Genomic DNA, 18,975 nt, shown 5'->3' with positions numbered 1-18,975 from the left:
TTACCCATGAACATTATATTGCTGCTCAGGCGAAAAGGGATTTCTTTTAATGTATGTTTATGGACTAATACATATATGAATACAGAATGTTTATGCACAATATTAGGCGTAATATACAGGAAAAATGCACATACGTCAATAATCCACTACCTCGTAAATGCTTGCCGATACGAGCGTCGTAACATCATGGAGGTAGCTCGCTCTGGCAACGTCACCTGCAATGTGTGGGGCTGGATATCGCTGCATGGTGCAGGTGACGTGTTCCAAATTGAGGGGCGCTTCACAGCAGATAAATACATCGAGATGCTTGAAGAGTCCTTCTTGCCATCCCTTAGTGAGAAGGATTTTCCGTTTCCACCTGGGCCCATACTGTTCTTACAAGACAGGTGTCCCGTCCACGGCTCGCACAGTTAGACGCTGGTTTGACGAACAGGACCACTTTTCATCTCCTGGAAGTGCCCACCAAAAGAGCTGATATGAATGTAATTGAACACGTTTGGGCACAGATGGCAAACACTTGGGATATGGCACAGGAGAGGAACAACCAGGAGCTCATGGCAAACGTCTCTGAATCGTGGGAGACCTACAGACGCCGACCAGAGATGGTGCGACGTTTTGTTACGTCAGTGCCAGAGAGACTGCGCATCGTTATTGAAATGGGTGGGGGTTGGACTGGCTATATAATAAACTCTTGTATTAAGTAGTTTTTGTTTTCCTACGGTTTCCTTACAAAGGTTAATTATCACGGTTATCAGAAACATTCCATTTGCACACTAGTGAATGTTAATCATAAATATTTCAGTGTTGCTGGGTATGTGATAGCAGTCATAATCACTGTTTGTGTAATAAGGATGAGGCACCATCCTCCTCTCCCCCCCGTTCTTTTTATTTCCTGGAATTTCATTACTAACTAACCACTGCTATCCTAAATACTTAATAGTTGCAACTGGAGAGGTCAAAGATTCATGGAAATACTGAGCAACAAGTGTTGAAAGATATCCTCCCAATTACAGTATACAGTATCAGGTAAAGTTTTAGCATGTTATTTTCTCCTTCACATATCAGGTGAAATTTAAGCATGTCATATTCTCCCAAATATGATGTCCTATAATTATGCATTCGATCATGATTCTAATATGTTCATATATATTAGCCGTTGTTTCCCAGTGCACTGCACCTATTCCAACATGAGTAGGCGGAACGGTGTCATAAGTCAGATATAAATAATAACTATAAATGCACCAAGCATTTCATATTCCAAATAAGTAACCTACCAAATGAATCACTGTATCTGACAAACAAAACCTAGTGACATAAGCGGACATTTAGAGACTGTAAACGGGATCATGATACATTTTTCTTATATTTCGCACACACACACACACACACACACACACACACACACACACACACGAACCTAAACATGCAAGCACACGCGCCCGCTCGGCAACTGACAGACCCCCTCGAGGGCAGCACCATCGGAATCACCTGATCTTTGACAGTTCCCTACAAAACACGAATTGTTCATAGTATGGTAACGACCTGTTACATTAAGCTATGTATATTAGTGTAAAGTGCTGTCATAGATCCTATGGAGATTTTTCTATATACTGATATGTTTATTCTCTCTCTCTCTTTCTCTCTCTCTCTCTCTTTCTCTCTCTCTCTCTCTCTCTCTCTGATTATACTATTAATAGAACATTGCCTTGTATTACTTCACTCACTAACCTCCTTTCATCCCTCTTGTCTTTCCACCCTTCCCCCTCCCCCATTTCCCCTTCCCCTGTATGCCTTCTACCCGCCTCACACGCCAGCCAGGTCTCTACTCCCTCCCTCTCCCGCACGTTCGATACTGTGAAACTCTGAACCCGGGTCACCCACAGGATTTGCAACGCTGACTGTACTGTGAAATTGTGTGCGCGGCTGTACGTGTGTGAAGGTCAAGGCTTTGCCTTTACATCGGACTAGGCTATATGAGCTCCCAGGTCTCTTCCGGGAAGGTAAAATTCTGATGATCACAACCATCACGTTATCCTGACCCACTCGGTTATAAAAATATATATATATATATATATATATATATATTTAGATGAATATATAAATATATATATATATATATATATATATATATATATAGAGAGAGAGAGAGAGAGAGAGAGAGAGAGAGAGAGAGAGAGAGAGGGTTGTCATGAGTCCCGCATTTCCTGGACATGTCCTGCATTTAGGTGTCAAAATCTTCTTCCGGAAGAAATTTTAAAAATTCTCTAAATGTAAAATTTAATATACTATTAAACTCTGTAATGACAAGAGAGAGAGAGAGAGAGAGAGAGAGAGAGAGAGAGAGAGAGAGAGAGAGAGAGAGAGAGACTTTCGTTGTTTTCGTCAGCTGGTAAGTGTTGCCAGCTTGGCTGGTTTAATGCCAGCAGCTAGCTAAAATGTCCTGCCTTTTCCTCTTGTTCAGCCACAATTTTTTTTTTAATACATAGTGCTGTTATAGCCATAAAATAAATTGTAATTGCATACAATTATTGGCTTAGTTTTCATTTTTACATTGTAACATTTGTTATTCTTATGACCTTATCCCACATGTAAGCCGTTGTTGCATTATACAGTCATTATCTTGCCAATTCTGTACTTTACCAGCTTTCCAGAATATTGTAAAAAGATTGAAGAAGGTGACCCAATCGGATTGAGCCTGTGCAGTTTTATATCCAAGGAATGGTTGGGGTTTATTGCTCACGTAATGCCACTCAGGGATGAGTGAGGCTGGTAACTCTCATCTTAAACGTCAGGATGATGGATCATGGATGGATGGATGCAGTACAGTAGCACTAAGATATATATATATATATATATATATATATATATATAGATAGATAGATAGATAGAGAGAGAGAGAGAGAGAGAGAGAGAGAGAGAGAGAGTTAGATAGATAGATAGATAGATAGATAGATAGATATAAAATACGGTATATCATACCCTGCCTCTTTTAACGCCGTGCCTGACAACAGTTCAACAACACATTATGAAATTACCGAATATCACACAGATTCACATTTCACAGTCATACAGTAGAAATGTACAGATCTATAGTTCAGTATTTGTTGTTTGTCATTGGTAACCATGACAGACAAACCCAGTAACCTCACCTGGAGAACCAGTGCCAGCTGTATTTCTTCATAAGATAATCTCATACTGGTAAGCTGGAATGTAAATCCTTTTCACCATCAAAATTTACCGGTATGAGAATGTAATGTTAGTCACCAACAGGATTCCTTTCTCAGTCTCTCCGAGTCTGCTGCGTTTAACCCTTTATTCATCCCCTTCTATCATTTATGTCCCAGGCCATCTGAACATTATCATCCACACCCTAATCTGCATCCATTGCCTATCTCTTTCATGCCCTGCCAGTCAGAAACGACCTGGTTTGCTAATACTAGGCCTGTTGTAGCTAAGCTAACTTACATATAACTGGCTGCGACAGGAATTAGAAAAGAAAAAGAAAAACTTCTTCTCCCATAATCTCATCACCTGAGATTTTCCATAAGCTCACCTGTCTGAGGCATCCCATCACTCCCTGTGTGTAGTATCGGAGGCGGCATCCCTGTGACGTGCGCATACCTTAGTGAGTTCCAGCCATCTCATCGGCGAGGAGGAGCCTTGAGTTTCGCTGGCAGTTTCATGATGGTTGGCAAAATTCTTGGGACAGGTACGTAGCTGCTGGTTAGTGGGATCTGATTAATATGGGAGGTTGAATGAAGGTAGCCTGAGTAAGGAATGTAACGACTTCAGGTAGCTGACTGTAAAAAGACTGGTTTGGAGACTCTAGTAACGTAGGGCAAGTGAATGGTAAAGGACGGTTATTTTGGTGAAGTTATTATGTTGTGGGGTGTAGGAAGGCTGGTTAGTGCATTCTAGTGTCTTTAGATAAGTGGGTTAGCTAATGTAGCTATTTTTCCAAAGATTGATACGAAACAGCACAATACACGTACTTCAGTAACCGCTGATCGTTGCAGTGTTGTGCTACCCCTCTACCGTAATTACGTAGATTTATGGAATCGTCAAAGATATTTTTGCTTTTCAAGGTTCACATGTACTTTCTCTATACTCATTTCAAAGCCAAAGGTGGATGTTGCGTATATGTACGCAACGACCTATCTTGTTCTCGTGTTCCTGAACTCGATTCTTCTGAATTCTCTACACTCTGGCTTCGGCTTTCCTGTCATTCTCTGACTAAATATATCTGCGCTGTTTACTTATCTCTTAATTCTACTGATTATCAAAAATTCTTTGACTATCTTACTTCTACGATGGAACACATTCTGTCCATTTCTCCTTTCTCTGAAATCTCCATTCTAGGAGATTTCAATGTTCACCACCACCTTTGGCTCTCCTCTCCTTTCACTGATCCACCTGGTGAACTAGCTTACACCTTTTCTATCCTTAATGACCTAGAGCTGCTTGTACAGCACCCTACCTGTATCCCTGACCGCCTTGGAGAGAGCTCCAACATACTTGATCTCTTCCTTACTACTAATCCCTCTGCTTATACTGTTACTCTTTTCTCTCCATTGAGCTCCTCTGATCACAACCTTATCACTTTAACCTGTCCTATCGCTCCGGTACGGCCTGTGGACCCTCCAAAGAAACGACGTCTGTGGCATTTTGGAGCTGCGGATTGGGAGGCCCTCAGGCAGTACTTCTTTGATTTTCCATGGAATGATTATTGCTTCCACGGCCGGGAGCCATCTGGGTGTGCCTTGCGCATTACGGAGGTTATTCTCTCGGGCATGGAAGCATACATTCCTTTCTCATATCGTCTGACTAACGCAAGAATGCCTTAGTTTAATCACACTTGTTCTAATGCTGTCCGCAACAAGGAGAGGGCCTATAAAAGATACCAGAGCCAACCCACCCCAGAATCACATCTTTTATACGTTTCTGCCCGGAATCGTGTTAAGTCTGTTCTTTGCTCTGCTAAATATAATTTCATCCGTACTAAATGCTTTCAACTCTCCAACTCGAATTCTTCCCGCTCCTTCTGGCACCTTGCCAAAAACCTTTCTAACAACTTTACCTTATCATCCTTCCCTCCTCTTTTCTACTCTGATGGCTCTGTAGCTATTTCTTCTACTGATAAGGCAGATCTCTTCGCGCAGACTTTCTCCTTCAATTCCACCTTAGATGATTCCGGTGCTGTTCCTCCATCACTTCCCCCCTCTGACATCCTCATGGCTGACATTAAAATCTCTTCAGCTGATGTATTTTCTGCCATCACTGGCCTCAATACTAACAAGGCATATGGGCCTGATGGAGTCCCTCCTGTTGTTCTCAAGAACTGTGCATCTGTGCTTACACCCTGCCTAGGCAAACTCTTTCGCCTTTGTCTATCAACTCATACCTTTCCTTCTTGCTGGAAGTTTGCTCTCATTCAGCCAGTCCCAAAGAAGGGTGACCATTCACAACCCTCTAACTATCGTCCAATTGCTTTAACATCCTGTATCTCAAAAAGTTTTCGAGTCAATTCCTAATAGAAAAATTTTAAAGCACCTTTCCTATCACAACCTTCTTTCTAATCGTCAGTATGGGTTCCGTCAGGGACGCTCCACTGGCGATCTTCTCACCTACCTTTCAGACTCCTGGTCATCCTCCTTTCGGGACGTTGGCGAAATCTTTGCCATTGCACTTGACATCTCAAAGGTTTTCGATCGAGTCTGGCATAAATCTTTAATTTTCAAACTGCCCTCTTACGGTTTCTATCCTTTTATCTGTGCCTTTATCTCTAGCTTCCTTTCTGGTCGTTCTATAGCCGCTGTTGTAGATGGCCATCGTTCTTCCCCTAGATCTATCAACAGTGGTGTTCCTCAGGGCTCAGTCCTATCACCAACTCTCTTCCTTTTATTCATCAATGACCTTCTAAGCTGTACATCTAACCCTATCCACTCATCTGCTGATGACTCCACCCTTCACCTATCCATTCGGTTCCCGCAACGTCCATCTCAGCAGTTACTTCAAGAAACAAGGGATGAGGCTATGGCACACCTAATGTCTGACTTGGTTCGTATCTCTGACTGGGGTAAAAATAATCTGGTTGTTTTTAATGCTTCAAAGACTCAGTTTTTACACCTATCAACCCGACAAAATATTCCGCAGGTATACCCACTAATGTTTAATAATATTCAGCTTAATCCTGCATCATCCTTGAACATGCTTGGGGTTTCATTTACTCGGGACTTATCTTGGAAAGATTATATTACATCTCTTGTAAAATCTGCTTCCAAGAGATTAGGTGTGCTAAGCCGACTCTGTTTCATCTTTACCCCTGCACAATTGTTGACTCTATACAGGGGTTTTATCCGCCTCTGTGTGGAGTACAACTCTCATGTGTGTGGAGGCTCCCCACATACAGCTCTTCTCAATAAGGTGGAGTCAAAGGCTTTTCGTCTCATTAACTCTCCTCCTCTTACTGACTCCCTTCAATCTCTGTCTCTTCGTCGCACTGTTGCATGTTTATTTCTTTTCTATCGCTTCATCAATGGTCACTGCTCCTCTGAACTGTCTGTATGCATTCTTTCTCCTCTACGACGGGCGCATAGCACCTGTCTAGCAGCAAACTCTCATCCCTTTTCTGTCCAACTCTCTAATGCGAGAGTTAACCGTTACTCCCAGTCTTTCATTTATGCAACAGGTCAACTCTGGAACTGTCTCCCTCTGTTTGTATTTCCTGCTTCCTATGATCTCCACTCTTTCAAACGCAGTGTGTCCAGGCATCTCGAAATGATCGGATCTTGAATTTGGCTCTCTCTTGTATTTTGTTTCTCTCTTGGAAGGAACAAGAATTGGGGGCTCGTGGCCTTTGGTTCCTTCTTCCTGGCATAGAAAAAAAAACTCATTTAATAGGTAGTCGAGTTAGTGTTGTGAATAATACTGATTATACATAGTTTCTGAGTTTCTTAAGGTCATATTACAGTATGACTGTATCTGGTAGAAGTACTTTGTTTTTCTTATTATTATGTGAATTATTATTGTTTGAATTTTCAGTGTTTGCGTTGGTGACCATTCCATATGATACTGGGTTTGTAAATGCCAGTTTTTCCTACAACTCTTGGCGGATATTCCTCACCGTCTGTGCTCTCCCAGCCCTCATGTAAGTGTTTGTTTCATTTAAGGAAAGGTAATGAACCCACATAGACTGTGTTTATGGTATCCCCAGCGTACAGAGTATAATGAATACCATTATCAGCATTAACACTGCCGTAAAAGGTTATCTTATACCATTTGACCAAGTTCACCAGTAGCAGCAGTGAAGTGCAACAACAACAAAATATAGAAAGTATTCTACGATTTTGGAGTAGTGGTGGCACATTTTCATGTCTAAGGAAAACAAATGTCATATCAATCAGTTCCTGTGGCACCCCACGGGATGCACAGGGCCTCGATGAATTCTCTCCACCAATATTGGTCTCTTGCCAGCTCCTTCAGGTCCCACCAACACTTCTCTTCTGCTCCTCAACCAGGTTTCCCACGTCCTACCTCTGCCTCTTCTTCTTTTAGCAGTCCACTCTGGCACATCCTGGATTAAACTGCCTTCTTTTCTATATATGTGCCCCAGCCATTTCCAGCAAGACAGTCTAACACATTCATCAACTGATCCACTCTCGTATTATCCCTGACTCTTTCATTTGTAACTCTGCCTTGCCACTTTACTCCAAGTATCCTTCTCATTATTTTATTCTCAGATCCTAATACTTTCTGATCCGTTGCAGTTGTACTGTACCATGACTCATGCCCGTAAGTTAAAACTGATCTGTCCATGGACTTGTAAACTTTTACTTTAGTATGTACCGAAAGCATAATATTATTTCAGATATCAACATTCCAACAGCTCGCCAAGCCTGTGTAATCCACTCCTCAATTTCATTGTTTAATGATCAACTAGATGATACAATCGTTCCCATATATTTAAAATTTTCTACAGTCTTCACCACATTAATCTCAATCACAATCAGTTTGGTCCTCCTCCTTAATATTAATAATTTCAGTCTATCCACAATTTATTACCAATCCCACTTTTTCTTCCTCCACCAGACAATCAAGCACCCTTTATATCCCGTAAATACTTTCGCAAACCAGTACAATATCATCAGCATAGTCCAAATCCATCAGCCTCTTATTTTCTTTCCAGTTAATTCCTGCATCTGTTCTCCTTACAACCTTTCTCATAACATAATCCATAACCAAAACAAACACCAAAGGCGAAAAGAGCTCCTCCTAGAATCAATCCTGGCCTAACTTCAAATGGATCACTCAAAGAACCACCCACCATTACTTTACAAAAAGTACATTCATGCAAAACTTTTCTAGTATACCATAGAATCTCATAATTTTCAACATGGCTCCATGTGAAACACTGTCAAACGCCTTTTCAAAATCCCCAAAACATTTTCATCTCATTAGCTTGTTGCATTAGATGCCTTACAATAAAAATCTGATCATTACAACCTCGACCCTTTCTAAATCCCGCTTGTTCTTCTCTTAAAATTTTATCAATTACTGGCTCTATTCTGTTCAACATGATTTTGGAAAAGACTTTTGCAACTACAAGTGTCAAAGTTATCCCCCTCCAATTTCCACACACACTTAAATCTCCTTTTTATGGTATTTTTATAATCGTCCCCATTTTTCCACTCTTCTGGAATTCCACCATTATCCCAAGCCATATTAAAAAATTTCAAAAGCGCATTAATCAACTCATTTTCCACATTAAGCATTTCAGGTAATATTCCATCCTTTCCTGGGGCTTTAAAATTCTTTAATTCCTTTCTACATCATGCTACCTCTTCCAAGGTTATATCCCCTGTTTCTATCTGCAAATCTCTCTCGGCTGGCAAAATATCCTCTTCAGCTGGGATTGGTCTATTTAGAACAGATTCAAAATGCTCTTTCCACCTTCCTTTTAAATCCAGTCTTTAGTCAACAAGTTACCATTTCTATATCTTACAAGTATTTCTTTCCTTCTCTTTTCAGTCCCAGTTAACTCCTTTATGGCCTGATACACTGCTCTTGTGCTCTGACCGTCATTTTTACTTCACTTAATTTCTGTCCCTGTTGACTTTTCATCATGTAGTCTCCTCTTATCACGTCTACCGAGTCTTTTTACTTCAGCATGTAAACTCCAGTCCTTAGCTCTAAGTACTTCAACTACTTGGCCATAAACATGTTGTTCTTCACTTCTCAACTTCGCCTCTTTCCTTTTCTGAATTGCATTCCATGTTTCATCTAACATCCACATTTTCCTTCTCGCTTTTCCCCCTTTCTTTACAGTAACCTTGGCACTCTCATGCAAAACTTCTTTAACCTCTCTCCACATTTGATTAATATCATTGTCTTCAGATTCCATAAAAGTCTGCAGGACTAGAAACCTGATCCTACATTCCCAACGACACTTTTCCTTCGTGTTCTCATCGTTTCTTAGCATATCAAAATCACATCTATTACCTCCTGTACAATTACCATTAACGTTTCTCATAAGTTTTATTTTAATCTTTGACACAACAAGTTGATGATCACTACCTATATCAGCCCTCCTCCGTACGCAAACATCTTGCCTATAACTCCTATGCCTTCTGCTAATTGCAATGTGGTTAATCTAGTTGCAGTATTTACCACATGGTGAAATCCAAGTAGTTTTAGGTATTTTTCTATGCTCAAAGATAGTTCCATCAATCATAAGGTCATTTGCCAAACAAAAGCTTGGGGGAGGCGGCGGCTGAATCGGTAGAGAGGCGCCCTGCAGTCCTGATGGACCCAGGTTCGAATCCTGGCTGGGGCAGGGAACAGTTTAAGGATTTGAATTTCATAAAATGGCAGACTTTCCTGATCTACCAGATGACCCGCCGACATGTCGTAAAAATACCCCCGCTAATACCAGTACACCAGTCCTGTATGAGACAGCCCTAGCATGTATTCAATATGGACGGTGGGTGTTAGCGCTGAAGTGGTGACATGTGGAGGTGTAGGAGGACTACTGGGCCTTGGGATAGGCTACTGCCCCCGAGATATAGGCCCTGAAGCCTTTACCCAGAGTCGGACACATAAAAAAAAAAAAAAATCGCACCCCATTTTCGATTCTCATATCAACACCCTCCTTACCCATAAAGTCTTCAAAGCCATCCCTACTACTGCCAGCAATCGCATTAAAATCACCAATGCAAACCAATGCAAACTAACACATCATGTCCTCATTTGTCAGTCTGTCTGTCCATGTGACTCCACAGGCTCCTCTCAAATAAATCATTTCCACTGCTCTCACTCATGACTTGTGTCCATCCAACAACGTCCAAGTTGCACTGCCATACGTTAGAGTTGGTATCACAATACTGTCATGTAGTAACTTTTTCACTTCCACGCTTACTTCCCTGTTTCTTATCACTGCTTTCAAGGAACCAGCAACCTTTCTTCCTTGTTGTACCCTTTCAAGCACTTCACCCTCCAAACTTCCATCCTTACTCATCATACTCCCCAAGTACTTAATCCTACTCACATTTTCCATTTCCTCACCATCCAACCTCACTGTACATTCACTGACTTCACCTCTCTCAAAGACCATCAATTTACTCTTCCCTACATTCACCTTTAGATTCCGTTTCTTGCACATTCTCCCAAACTCATCCACCAAGCCTTGTAGCTCCCCTTCGTCTTCACTGAACAACACAGAATCATCTGCAAACAACAGTACAGGGAGATTCTAAACACTACCCTCTGTCACTAGGGCCACTCCAACATCCACTGCCCTACCTTGTACCTCTTTCATTACCCCATCCATGTACAGATTGAACAACCATGGAGACATGACATCCCTGTTCCAACCCAACCTTCAAAGAGAAAAATTTACTCAGTTCACCATCCACACGCACTGCAGCCTTACCACAGTCATACATACTCTTCACAGCATTCAACAGCTTCCCATCTGCTCCATATATTCTTAATACTTTGCACATTCCTTGTCTATCCACCCTGTCATATGCTTTCTCCAAATCCATGAAGGCCGCATACAACTTCTTTCCCTTCTCTAGAAACTTTTTCACTAAATGTCCAAGAACGAATATATGATCTACACAACCTCTTCCCTTCCTAAAGCCTCCCTGTTCTTCTCCAACTTATTCCTCTGTTATTTCCCTACTCTCCTAATGGGTCAAAAAAGGATCGGAACATCTGTCAGTCTGTCTATCTATCTATCTAACTATCCAGATAGACATATAGATCGATCGATCGATCTATGGATAGACAGACAGATATGTAGATAGATATATACAGGGTGTCCCAGGAGCTGACGTGCAATCTTCAGGAGATGGATCCATAGGGCATTCTAAGACATCAACATTTTATGAACACTCGCTTAAAGACCGCCCTTGGTGGCCTCTGCTCGATGTCAAGAGGTCAGAAATGAGTCATAACTTGGGAGCCGATGGCCTGATTGGACCGGAAATTGTTTTATTCCTCAAGTTAGAGCACTTTAACTGTACACAATGCTCTAACAAAGGGCGCTACGTTGCACCGTTTTTGCTGTGTTATGGTAACAGACATACAGATATTAGATCATTATAATACAGACAAACATACAGATATCAGATCATTGTAATACAGACAAGCATACAGATATCGGATCATTGTAATATAGATATGTTGGACTCTCAAAGGTTATACAGTAAGTGTTATTCAAATATGAATGGGGATAATGGTAGAAATATTCATTATTTACCCCATATTACCAGCTTCTGTACTTTGCATTGCTTGATTTTTTTTCCTGAGAATAAGCTAAACAATCATGAATAAAGAAATATATTACGATTTTCAGTCCAAACAATACCTTATCAATAATATAAGGTATGGGAACAGGGAAGTGAAAGTGAATTTTGTCCCATTACCATTATTCACATTTAAATAATGTTTATAACCAGAGTTATCTATCTATTCTATATACCCAGGCTGCTTCCCCCAAGGAAAGGGAGGTAGCCGAGACAGGACGACACACTCCCCATTTACTCATCCATTCAAACACATAAACACATTCATTAGCATCTTAACCCCAAGGGGAGAACGGACAGATCCTCACCGCACCACACCGCACACGGGTCAACTGCGCAATACAATCAGTGACATCCGCAGCAGGGCCCGATAGCAGAGCTAGTTTATCCCTGCCACATCATAACAGACCCATCCCCTTACCCGCACCTGACCTGACTAGCTGATCAGACCAAATGCGGGAGAATATCCCCTCAGGGCTGCGTCATCATTTATTCATTCACAATTTCTCTCCATTTATTTCTGTCATGCACAGCCACTCTTCCTTGCTCAACAGACATCCCTCTCGCATCCAGTGCTCTCTTCACACTGTCCATACATCCTATTCGTGGTCTTCCTCTCAGCCTTACACCTCTCACATCAGATCTAGTTATCTTTTTCACCAATCGCTCATTATCCATTCTCTCCATATGCCCAAACCATCGCAACACCCTCTGCTCAACTCTACCAGCCATCTCCCGAACAACTCCAGTTCTCCTTCACACTTCATCATTTCGCACTCGATCAATACGCGTCACTCCACACATACTCCTCAGACACCTCATCTCCATTACATTCAAACTTTTCCTCTCTGATACACCCATATTCCATGTTTCAACCCCATATAACGCAGTCGGTACCACAACACCCTCATACAACCTTCTCTTTACATCCATTCTAAGCGAACGACATCTAAACACTTTTTTCATTCCTCCCAGCACCTTTCTACTTCATTTATTCTAAACTTCACTTCTGTATCTATTCTTCCATCCACAGCAACATGTGACCCTAGATATTTAAAACACTACCTCCTCAAGCAACTCACCATTCAAAGCTATATTCATCCCCCTACCATCTACCAACCTCGTACACTTCATCACTTTACTCATATTCTCATTTACTTTCAATTTCCTCCTTTCACACACCCTTCCAAACTCCTCTACCAACTGTCTCAATCTCTCCTCTGAATCAGCCACCAGTGCAGTATCATCTGCAAACAGCAGCTGCTTCAGATTCCACTCTCCAACATCAACATTCACCAGACTCAGACCTCCACCTAAAACTCTTGCATTCACCTCCCTTACAACACCATCCATGTAAATATTAAACAACCAAGGCGACATCACACATCCCTGTTGCAGCCCCACTCTCACAGGAAACCAGTCACTCACAGCATTTCCCACTCTTTCACACGCTCTACTATTTACATAAAAAACTTTTCATCCCTTTTAGTAACCTACCATCAAGTCCATACAATCTTAAAACAGTCCACAAAGCCTCCCTATCAATTCTATCATACGCTTTCTCTAAATCCATGAATGCCCAAAACACATCCTTGCCTTTCGCTAAATACTTTTCACACACTTGTCTCACAGCAAACACCTGATTCACGCATCCCCTCCCTCTCCTAAAGCCACACTGCTTTTCACCAATCACTCCCTCTGTACCCTCTCTAACTCTCATAATTAACACTCTACCATAAACCTTACCTACAACACTCAATAGACTTATACCCCTAAAGCTAGTACATTCATACTTATCACCCTTGCCTTTATACAATGGGACCACACAAGCACTTGCCCAGTCAATTGGCACCATACCTTTCACAAAGTACACATTCAACAATCTTTCTAACCAGTCAACAATGGTCACTCCACCACCTTTCAGGCATTCCACAGCACACCCATCCATACCTGCAGCTTTCCCTGTTTTCATCTCCTTTACTGCCTTCTCCACTTCCTCTTTCGTGATCAAAGAATCATTCAACTCTCCCAACACATTTATTCCTTGCACCCTTCCATCTGCCACAATCTCAGCCACCCTTTCCTCCTCTACATTTAACAATCTTTCAAAATACTCTGCCCATCTCTTCCTTACTGCATCCATCTCAATTAACATCCTTCCAACCTCTGCTTTTACTCGTTCTTCCTTCCCAGACTCTCCCTTTCGCACCCTTTTCACCTCCTTCCAAAACATTTTCTTATTCTGTTGAAAATTCTCTGTAAGCCGCCTACCCCACCTCTCATCTGCTGCCACTTTAGCATCACGCACAGCCCTTCTCTCCCTATTCCTCTTTTCCTTATACCTTTCATATGACATCTCATCCTTCCTCTGCAGCCACACTTCATATGCACGTCTCTTCTCAGCCACAATCATACTTCCTCGTAACACCATTCACTTCTTTTTCTTACACCATCACCCACACGTCTCACACCACACACCTCTTCTGCATGCCCCACCACAGCACTCTTAAGCAACTGCCATTCCTCCTCCACACTGCCATTTTCCTGATCTTGCAGTGCGTTCCATTCATCTTTCAATTTCTCCTGATACTCTATCTTTTTCTCTCTTTTATCCAACTCACTCACTTTCAAAACCTCCCTGCCACACCTAACCCTCCTAGCTCTTACCCATCTCTTACCTACTCTTAACTTTCCCTCCACCAGGTAGTGGTCAGACATACCTCCACCCTCCCCTCTCAGAACTCTCATATCCAACAATCTTCCTATTACATTCCTAGACACAACCATATAGTCCATCAAAGCTCTATCAACAACCCTTCCACCCTCCTGTCTCACCCATGTATACTTATAAATATCTTTCTTCTCAAACAGCGTATTTCCAATCACCATCTCTCGCTCAATCAGAGTTGGACACACACACAAAAAAAAACGGTTACGAATCCAGCTTATGATCATAGAATTATTCATTGTCTTCAAATGACCTCAGGAAATCTTGAAACTTGTACGCTAACTCCTGTGACTGACTGAATGATTGACCGATATACAACTGGCGGGGCAACTAGACCCTAAATTTTATGTGCCCAGTTGTGCTTTGTTGTTCTGTAGATAACGACCGAGGTGGTGTGTGTTAGCGCAGGCTGCCACGTAAATCTGTGTGCCTCTCATGGCACACAGGGGGGACTTTACTTTTAATTATAAGTGAACCATGGGGGTGGGAGTGGTTCATTAAAGACGGCAGTTTAATACCTGGGAACACAAGTTTTTCCACAATGTTTGGGTATTAATCGCGCCAGGTTATAAGCCTGGTGGTACCCCCAAGCGCCCCCTCACACAATGCAGTTGTCCCCATGTGGTCTCTGAAAAAGTCGTTCTGCACGACCAAAGTTTTTAACCACAGAACATATACATTTTGCATTCTGATAGGTGTTCACCCCGACCACGTTTCGGGAAGGGCAGAACCACAAGAAGGCACCCTTCAAAAAGGGGGGGTGTGGCCCCCAGGGTTCTCTGCAAAGTCATTATGCATGGCCATAATAATTAACCTTGGGACACGAAATATTGCATATTAGTAGGCGTTTACTCCAACCACCTTTTAAGCACGTGGGACCCCCCCGATGACTACCCCCAGGGGAAGGAATACTCTTAGGGAAGACAGCACCATAGTTATAACGTATGCACAAGAAGCTTTGCACAGTACTAGACCTTTACCCCGGACCAGAGTTTATAGTGGCTGTGACTTCTGTGGTTCGCCCATCCTCGTCTTCCACATTAGTGCAGGGTTGGGTGCAGCTATCAAAGGTGTCCTTTATCTTCTTGTATCAAGATATCTATTGCCTACATAAATGATGAGGTGTCGTGATTTGGTTTATATCTGCCCACCATCATGCACTAGTTTTATTGTAATACTGTGCATCTCTTACAGTACTGCCATTCTGGTGATTTGGCTGCCAGAATCCCCGATGTTCTTGCTACTGAAAGGTCAACAAGAGGAAGCACTGGCTACTCTTAAGAGGATGTATACATTGAACACCAACAACTCTCCTCTGACATATCCAGTAAGTTTTTATGATATTGTTTACAATCAGATTTTCGTAATTAACGTACACCATACAACATGTCTCCAGTAAGTCGCGTGATATCAGTAACACTACGAATGACGCCATTGAACTGAAATGGTTAGCCCCATTACTACGATGACGGCATTAATATATTCATGAAAAAACCAGACAATGTTGTGGTGGAGTGGTACAGTACTGAAAATGACTATATGAGCTGGAGGAAGGACAACCTGACGAAGGAAAGCTAGGTGACGTGGAGGAGCTTTGTTCGTGGCTTCCCCCTCCGGAGTTAATGCATCTGGCTATAGACAGACTTCAGAAAGTGTTTTCTAAGCTAAAACCGTCTACATATATATATATATATATATATATATATATATATATATATATATATATATATATATATATATATATATATATATATATATATACATATATATATATATATATATATACATATATATATATATATATATATATATATATATATATATATATATATATATATATATATATATATATATAAAATGTGTGAATGTGTGTGTGTGTGTGTGTGTGTGTGTGTGTGTGTGTGTGTGTATCAAAATGAATACGTTGGGCTGATGGGTTAAAATTTTTTAACGCATTCACCGTAGGCGGTGCAACCATAGCTATTTAAATCATTTTTATGTTAGAAGTAGTAAATTAGAGAATGTACTGGAGGTTACTCTGTGATTTCTTGGGGTGTGAATAACACTGTCAAACTTGCATTTATGTATTTTGCTGGGCCTAAAGAGCACCCAATTCTGTTTCTTACGGTTCCTTTTCATACTGAAAAACTGTACACAATATTCCCAAAAGTATATCAAATGAGTTAAACAAGCCTTTACGGCGCGTGTTTCATGTATCACGTATCACCTCAGTGTTATTAGCTACGTATAAGCAACAAAATAAGGGGTAGTTCTAGCCAGATCGATAGAGAGATAGTCTGCTATCCTAATGTACTCCAGTTCAATTGTCAACAGGGGCTGGGAGCAGCTTAAAGATTTGAGAATCGTTGGGTCAAACTTCACTAACCTACCGTAAGACTCACTGACATAAATACACCCCCACTAATACCAGTACGCCTGTTCTGTATGAGACAGCTTCGCCATACGATATTCAGTATGGATGGTGAGTGCTAGCGCTAAAGTGATGGCATGTTGATGTGTGAGTAGTGCGTAGGAGCGCTGAGGGCCTTAGGAACGTGCTGCTGAGCCTATGCCCAAAATCAGACGCATTAGGCATTTTCATTATTATTACCCCTGCACCTGCTGGGCGGAGGTGTATTTTTCGCACGGCGTGTGTGTGTCGGTTATTATGTGAACAGCATAACTAAATAGTTGACCAAACATGGTAAAACGTATGAGGGATACCTTGGGATGAAATTATTTGATTTTGAGAACAACAGAACAAAAGTAAAGGTTGAAGCAAGTGGTTTGGACCTAATTTAAACCAAACTTGATGGAAGAGTTGGCTGTTAGGCAAAGATGACGTGAACTGAACTTAAAAACAGTCAAAGCCAAGGTAACGGGGAAAGGTCAAATGTTCGGCCGATGTTAATTTTATTTGTACCAAACATGTTGGAAGGTTTGATGGGCATCCAAAAATTAATTTACTTGATTCTGGGCATAGTCGGTCGAATGTCATGGTCAATTCAGAGTTTTGATCCAGTCTGGACTAAAGCTGGTGAAGGAGCTGAGGGTCAGATAAGAATGGAGTGACTGTTTTAAGAACAAATGGTGAAGCGTCATTGTCACTGGGCAAAATTAAAATTTATGCCCTCAGACCGATTGTTGGGCGCAGGTGTTGCAATCCTGAGTCGCCATTCTTAGTAAAATGTTGTAGAAAGATAGTTTTTAAATACCTCTACTGCAACATTTCATTATTAAACCATTTTGATTATGTAACTGAGGAGACTGCCAAGGGCCTAGATCAGCATCTGCATACTGGACCATCACTATGGTAGAGAAGGAAACTCCTAACCTACAGGGGAACATATGATCCAATCAGCATAGGAAGTATATCCTCACCCCCAGGGATAAGGAAACAGTAGGTCCTTTCCGGATCAGTGAGGACTGGGCTGCCATGGTCTAGCTTGCCAAGGAACTGTTAAAGTCTGTCCTTCAGCAACATCACTTCAGGTTTACCCTTGAAAAGGTGCAGGCCCATCCATAGGTAGCATCTGCCAAGAACCTGAAAGTGAAGAAGGATAATACATTGAGCTGGCAGATAATTGTCACACTTGTGGGCTCCATGCCAGAAAACACTGACTTAGGATGCTGGGGGATATTCCTCCTGTGTACAGTGGGTCACAAAAGTATTGGTGCACAATATGCGTGGAACATTTGGGACCACAGAACGAAGGTCACTGAAGTATTGATGTCCGACCTACCACACGTTGGTAGCCCTGATGTAGGGAGGTGTCATATATCGCCAACTAGCAATATCCTCTTGCAAATATATAGCAAATATTATGTTTATATAAACAGACTTTGTTCATACACAATGAGAGGTTGGTAAACATCAGCAGTTGTTCGAATGTTTTCGGTAGGCATCGGACCTCCTGTGCACGATACTTTTGTGACCCATAGTACCTACACACCCTAGCCTATCAGGTGCTACAAATGTCAGCAATATAATTATAAAAGTCACTGCACCTTTGCTGCCAAGTGTGGGATGTGCAAAAAGATGTACGTGACAAAGCAACGATTGCACAAGAACAAGAACAAAGTCCCCAGGTGTGGTGGTAGGTATCGTGCATGGTACGTTGAGATGTCCTGAGCACCTGTGGATGATGCCAGATGGAGAAATGTGGAATGTCAGAGCCTCGCCATTTTGTACCCACTCAACCACCCCCTTATCCGACCTTTGGACAACCTCACTCTGGTCAGAATCCACAACCACCGTTGGCACATGAGGTGTGACCCAGCAGCAGCCACTAACGCAAAGAGGGATCACTCTACTTAGCCACAACGTCAGAGGAGACCACGCCAGCACTGACAGAATTCCAAAGTCTCCAGAAGGCCTTCTCTGTTGGCACAGTGACAGTCCAAAACTGCTTCCACTGCCATGATCATTGCCTAGACTAC

At 41.8% G+C, this 18,975-nt stretch overlaps 1 protein-coding gene across 1 annotated transcript in view; it reads left to right on the top strand.

Moving 5' to 3' along the window:
* Nucleotides 1-18,975, top strand: part of LOC145395273 (synaptic vesicle glycoprotein 2B-like) — a 56,097-nt gene that overhangs the window by 16,397 nt on the left and 20,725 nt on the right. The window contains exons 3-5 of the mRNA XM_080268953.1: nt 3,588-3,709; nt 7,042-7,147; nt 15,730-15,862. Of these exons, the coding sequence (XP_080125079.1) occupies nt 3,588-3,709; nt 7,042-7,147; nt 15,730-15,862 (361 nt within the window). The remainder of the gene's footprint in view (nt 1-3,587; nt 3,710-7,041; nt 7,148-15,729; nt 15,863-18,975) is intronic.

Source organism: Coenobita brevimanus, chromosome 30 (assembly GCF_032717465.1).
Source record: "Coenobita brevimanus isolate Jiangsu-jjx chromosome 30, ASM3271746v2, whole genome shotgun sequence".
Classification (NCBI taxonomy): domain Eukaryota; kingdom Metazoa; phylum Arthropoda; class Malacostraca; order Decapoda; family Coenobitidae; genus Coenobita; species Coenobita brevimanus.
Note: the sequence above shows the minus strand (reverse complement) of the source record. Positions and strands in the feature narration are given on the sequence as shown.